Source organism: Rhagoletis pomonella, unplaced genomic scaffold, assembly GCF_013731165.1.
Source record: "Rhagoletis pomonella isolate Grant_MI unplaced genomic scaffold, Rhpom_1.0 Rhpom_scaffold_00001, whole genome shotgun sequence".
NCBI classification, from domain to species: domain Eukaryota; kingdom Metazoa; phylum Arthropoda; class Insecta; order Diptera; family Tephritidae; genus Rhagoletis; species Rhagoletis pomonella.
Window position 1 is genome coordinate 106,065,567 of NW_023458555.1, and position 6,689 is coordinate 106,072,255.

At 41.8% G+C, this 6,689-nt stretch overlaps 1 protein-coding gene across 1 annotated transcript in view; it reads right to left on the reverse strand.

The window, feature by feature from the left end:
* Positions 1–504: 504 nt before the first annotated feature.
* Positions 505–6,689, reverse strand: part of LOC118735135 (FERM domain-containing protein 8) — a 305,492-nt gene continuing 299,307 nt past the window's right edge. The window contains exon 6 of the mRNA XM_036464758.1: positions 505–663. Within this exon, the coding sequence (XP_036320651.1) occupies positions 505–663 (159 nt within the window). The remainder of the gene's footprint in view (positions 664–6,689) is intronic.

Genomic DNA, 6,689 nt, shown 5'->3' on the forward strand with positions numbered 1-6,689 from the left:
ATGCAATGGATACGAAATTCAGAGGCGTACCATCATAGATGGGATGTGCTCAATTCGATAGCGTTCATGTGAACGAAAAATTTCTATCGGTTGAAGATTATTTGGCTATTATTGGCTCATTTCGATATAAGATTGGAGTACCCGACCATGAATTGGTAACGCGTTCGGTACCCACACTCACGGGGGCCGCTCGACAATGGTACTTCACCGAACTGAGAAACTTCGGAGATTATAAAGATTTTTCCACGAAACTTCGTGCTTGTTTGCTCAACAAAAACATTCTCGAGCCCAAGTAATAATGTCATATGCACAAATTAAATCCGATCCATGTTCGCAAACACTGCTGAAACATATCGATGACTTGACATTCCAATTGCAGGGTAATTCCTGTGGTCTTGATAAACGGGACCACCTCGATGTCATCATTGGTACCTTATCCGATCATCTGCGTGAACTCGTCCACACTTGACAAGTCCACACGTTGGTGCAATTGCGTGAGTTCGCTCAGCGAATTGCACCACATTCGGTCATTGTTGCCACACCCCGTCCGGAAAGAACCCGTTCGGATAGACAGCGATCAGCGCCACGGGAAATTTCGGCAATACATGATTCACCGGATGAGTCTTCACATTCGGAATACACCGCTTCGTTTCCTGGCTCCGACTCCGATGACAGGGAATGTGCATACGTTAACAAGCAAAATAAACCAATTAAAGCATCTCAGAAACGTAGGTATTCGAAACCAGTCGAGGATTATAAAAACGACAAAAATCCAAAAGGGAATGATATGAAAGTAGGAACTATCGTCGACCCATTTCTCGCTGTTGAGGGCGACGAAAATGTACGATGTGCAAAATGTCTCATGTGGGGCCATCACTTCAAAAAGTGTCGAACCCAACTGAATAGGGTGATCTGCTACAAATGCACACGACCAGGGGTTACGTCTGATCAATTCCCGTGTTCAAAAAACGCGTGAGGGAGTCGATTGGGAATAGTGGTCCATCGTACTCAGAATCCACAAACTTTTCTAAATCCACTGTCTCTAACAATCCTCATTCGACCGAAGTCCCTCTACAAATCGACAAATCTTCAGTACCGAATTCCAATAATAATTATACTCTGATTCTTAATGAATCTAATCAAACTCAAAGGGATGGCAAAGAATTATCAACTAAATGTTCTGAACGAACACTACCAATTACCACACCTACTTCAGCTCCAGTCCCTACTCACCTGCATGACGCAGTCAATCAAGTTACCCAACCACGACTCCGCGAGGTTTTCTTTATCTCAGAGAAATGTTTGACACATAACATTCCGACCGATTGTCGCGATTATCTCACGGTCATGGTTAACAACCATTCTCATACGGTTTTTCTCGATGGTGTAGCCGAAGTCACGGTAATTTCACAAACATTTTATGAGAAGTACAGATGGGGGCACTTGCAACCTACCAAAACCTCTATTAGTCTTGCCGATAATTCGATTTCTTTTAAGGCCATTGGTAAAGTGGATGTATTATATACGGTCGGTAGTCTTACCCGACTGGTGCCAACTCTTGGCGTATCTATCTCACTGAAACACCCAATTATGGGACGGACATTCCTTGAGGCCTTCTTGAAGAAGTTGTATCCGCTAAAGTCGAAATTGTTACGGCGGATAAATTTATTAATTTTTATAACCAGCCACCAGGGAGTGGGAAAGAACAAGCTCAGGTATCTTCTATGATCTGGAGCCAATTGACGCTTCCACACTCGGTTTAGAATGTGAACTAGATACCCCAAAAATAACGAGCGTCAACCTTCCACATAATCTCACCCCAGATCAAAGACAAATGTTGGACGCCGTTCTCAAACTTTTTAATCCAACTCCTAAGTCTGGCCCTTTAAATGTCACTAATCAGATCGAACACGTAATTGATACGGGTGATGCAAAACCCGTCATGAAACGCCAGTATTCAACAACAAGTTCAAGCCGAATTGGATAAAATGCGTAGTCGTGATATCATTATGACCATCGACGAAAGCCCTTGGCGGTCACCAATTCTGGCTGTAAAGAAGAAAGATGGAACGTGTCGCGTGTGCTTGGACGCAAGAGAATTGAATAAAATCACCGTTCCAAATGCCTATCCAATTACGGATACTAATCAAATTTTAGCTCGACTAAAATCAGCAAAATACCTAACCAGTATTGATCTGTCTCTAGCTTTCTTTCAAATTCCTTTGGCAAAATCGAGTCAACTGAAAACCGCTTTTGCATTCGGTAACAGACTTTACGCTTTTCGCCGCACGACGATGGGGTGCACATTAGCCATTCTCATTGATAAAATTTTCCGTGATTTGGTTCCACATGCATTCGCATATGTGGCTGATTTCATAATTTACACTTCGACGTTTGAAGAACAAGTTAAGATATTGGCTATCGTTGCAAAACGTCTGGCTAGGGGCGGCTTAACCATCTCAACATCCAAATCGAATTTTTGTTGTAAACGATTGGAATTCCTGGGCTACGTTTTGTCTCAAGAAGGTTTATCCGCGAATCCATCTCGTATTCGAGCGTTTGTTGAATTTGCACGGCCCAACACGGCAAAAGAAGTCAGACGGTTCGTTGGTGCAGCAGGCTAGTACCGAAAATTTATTCCAAATTTTTCGGAGATCACAGCTCCCCTTTGTGAATTGTATAAAGGAAACCGAAAAGGACCCATTGAATGGAATACCGCTGCTGAACAAGCCTTTCTCAAACTCAAAGAGTGTTTAACTACCACTCCCGTTCTGACTATGGCCGATTATTCAAAACCATTCAAGGTCTACACCGATGCCTCGCTTATCGCAGCGGGTGGTGTTTTAGTACAAGAACACGATGGGAACGAACGTGTGGTTCAGTATTTTTTTAAGAAATTCTCGAAAGCCGCACAAAATTACACAGCATCTGAACAGGAATGCCTAGCCGTTCTCTTAGCAGCCGAAAAGTTTCGTCCATATTTTGAGGGTCGTGAATTGGTTGTGGTAACGGACCATGCTTTGCGCTGGCTACAAACTCTCAAGGAACCAACTGGCCGTTTATGCCGTTGGGCGATCCGATTATCACCATACGATCTCAAAATTATTCATAAACCAGGAAAACATTTAGAACTTCCTAACGCCTTATCTCGTTCTTTTGCTCTTCTCAACATCGTTCGTAGAAATCCAATTGACCTTCCGAGTAATTTTCACGTTAATCGTATCCCAATCACATCCGTGATCAACATTGACCCAAACACGTGCGATAAATGGTACAACAAAATGCATGCCATGGCCTCAAAACCACCATTAGATAGATATAAAATCGAGAACAACCTTCTATATCATCGATTGAAATTTTCCAATTAAAGTGCGGAAATACTGTGGACACTTTGTGTACCATCTTCTGACAGAGCAAAAGTCCTCAATGAAAAGCATAACCAATATTCGCATTAGGGTGTTTGAAAAACTTATAGACGTATCTCACAACGCTATTACTGGCCAAACATGTATGAGTCCGTTTACCAGTACGTTCGGCAATGTGAACTATGCGACCGCATTAAACCAAGTAATGGGAGCATCAAAACACCTCACGGCGAATATAGAGAACCAAAACGACCGGGTAGGCAATTATCGATTGACTTCATCGGTAAGCTGCCCATGTCTAAACATCGTAACCAATGGATCTTCGTAGCCATCGACTGTTACTCGCGATATGTCTGGGCGCAGCCCATGACAAATGCAAACGCCATATCCGTAGTCCATTATCTTCGACATATATTCACGGTGAACGGCTGCCCCGAACTCATTATATCAGATAATGGTACTCAATTCATCAGTCAAACTTTCGCAAAGCTTTGCGCCGATTATAACATCAAACACATGAAAACGCCTATGTACCATCCACAAGCCAATCAGGTCGAGGCGACAAACAAAAGCATTAAACTTGGATTACGTACTCACATGGCTGACCTTCTTGAACATTCCTCCTCGGAAAACCATCTTTCTCGTGTTATTCATAACATTAATACTTCAGTACATTCAGCCACGGGCTACACGCCATATTTCCTGCACACTGGTCGTGAATAATGTGAAAGATGGAAACGAATATAAATTATTATTGGATGTAAATCCATACCAAACACAGGATGTGGAACAGCGTAAAGTTCTGTATGATGAAATTCGAGATAAACAGTTCGAACAATATCAACAAACCGCACAACGGGCATTGACCCGCAAAAGAGAACGCCATTTCGAAATGGGCTCGGAAGTGTACATGCTCAGCCCAAACAGTCCGTGGCCGGAGAGGGCTATGCACAAAAACTAGCCCCGCCAAAAATTAGAGCCTATGTTTCACGGAAACTTGGTTCGAATTCATATGAACTGATCGATGCTAAACGCCGAGTGCTTGGCAATTATTCCGCCGATTTAATCACAACACGTTAACTCATTCAGTACATTCGCCTTCTCAAGAATTTCGATGAATATATGGCGGGCCTCCATACTCCATTGATTCTGCTTTATTACAGGGTAGCCGGCTTGAATAAATTAATTAAGTTTAGTTTTGTTATATCCATAGTTTTGTTATATTATATCCTCAGTACATTGCTAGTAAATCGATCAAAGCAAATAAGAAAAGATTCATAACCAAATCATTTACCAATGCCTTTCATCTACCGTAGCTTATGTAATGCGTACTGAAACTAAATAGTAAAGACGGAACATGTGTACATACATATGCGCGCAATGGCGAACTGAAGGAGTCAGGATGGGGTTGACGAAGATCATGTAGAACGATTTCGATATAAGGGGTCTCACGTCCAGGCCGTGAATTCGCATTCTCATATCCCTATTAAACGCTCCACAGGTTTTTTTGTTAACGTGTCGCTGAAGATGAGAGGGGGATAATGATCTATTATTTTTATTGGCCAAATAATAGACATAAGAACGATTATGAGAAATGTAAACATAACAAAACTGTCAAAGCTAAACTTCAGCACTGACATACGATAAACGAATCGGTGGTCACATACCACGGGGCTAGAAAAATATATTTCCTTTTTCCGAATTGGACACGGAGCGAACCCCACTCCTCAGCCCTCGCAAGAACGGAATTACAACCAAGTAATTAAAGTGTATTAAGCAGGGACGTGAACCGGTTTTGAACCGGAAAACCGCTTTTTTCTATTAATTAACTGAACCCTTAACCGAACCGAAATTTTCCACAAATGGTTGATCCGAACCGAAAACCGAACCACTTTCCTAAAAGTATAAAGGTTCATTTCAACCTATTTTCAATAGATAAATGTACCCACTTTTTTTCTTTTTGTTAAACCTACCATGTTTTTTAGCATGTGACAATATCAAATGTAAAGGTACTTGACACTTAAACTTGCGCGTTATTTTTTTTTTGTTTTTCGAACCGTTGAACCGAACCGAAACCCCGGTTCAGAGACCAAAAAAACCGCTTTGAGGAACCAATCCAAAAGTGCAAAAACGGTTCGAACCGCTTAGCCGAACCGACCAAATCTTTCATCCGGTTCACGTCCGTGGTATTAAGAGCTTGTATTTAAAGCTGGCGACATTCCGGGAGCCGATACTAACCCCTCAGTGGAAAGTGGAAAGTGAAATCGACTGCGTCCAAGCAAATATAAGGAAAAAGGCTGACTGTAAAAAGCCTTTTTTCCTGTATCGAGTTAATAGAGGCAAAAGGTGCCGTCACATTCCTTCCGGCAAATCCCCAGCCATGTTGTTGCGTAGATTAAAGAAGTTGTGAGCATCAAATCTGAGCTATTCATGCGACAGCAATTGAGTCACCATAAGCCGGTAATACCAAATCATTACACGTAAGTCAGCCACTTTCTTGCCACCATCCATTGGAAACGAGCTATCCATCAACCGTAAATAAAGATTCCTGTTTGGACCGACAAACTAACGTCAAGCAAATCAAATTAAGTAATAAATAAAGTAAGTAAAAAACAAAAGTGCGTTCTGCTTAAAAGTAAAAATATTAGTTCACTTTCTCTTACTTGTCTAAATTTAAGCATATTGATTTTTAAGTAAATTCAGTTCTTTTTAAGCTTATCTGTATATGAAGTACTTCGAAAGTTTTTGTCGTACTTAACTTAACTAAGATATACAGACAGTCAATAAAGTTTCGGTACAGCGAAGTTTTTACAATAAATATTTTATTTAATTTTAAATATTTAATTTTTCCCTAATTTTTTATAAAAATATGGTTAATTCTACACCTTCTTCTTCTTCTTCTTTTTTGGCGCTGTAACCGCCTAAGCGATTTTGAACGAGTTCAGCAAAGCACGCCAGTCGTTTCTCCTCTGTGCCAACTGACGCCAATTGGAAACGCCAAATGAAGCCAAGTCCTTCTCCACCTGATCTTTCCATCGCAGTGGGGGCCTCCCTCTTCCTCTGCTACCACCAGCGGGTTCCGAGTTGAATACTTTCAGAGCTGGAGCGTCGGTGTCCATTCGAACGACATGACCAAGCCAGCGGAGCCGCTGTATTTTAATTCGCTGCACTATGTCCATATCGTTGTAAAGCTCACACAGCTCATTGCTCCATCGTCTGCGGTACTCACCGTCGCCAACGCGTAACGGACCGTAAATCTTCCGCAAAATCTTTCTCACAAACACCCCAAGAGCCGCCTCATCGGATGTTGTCATTGTCCATGCT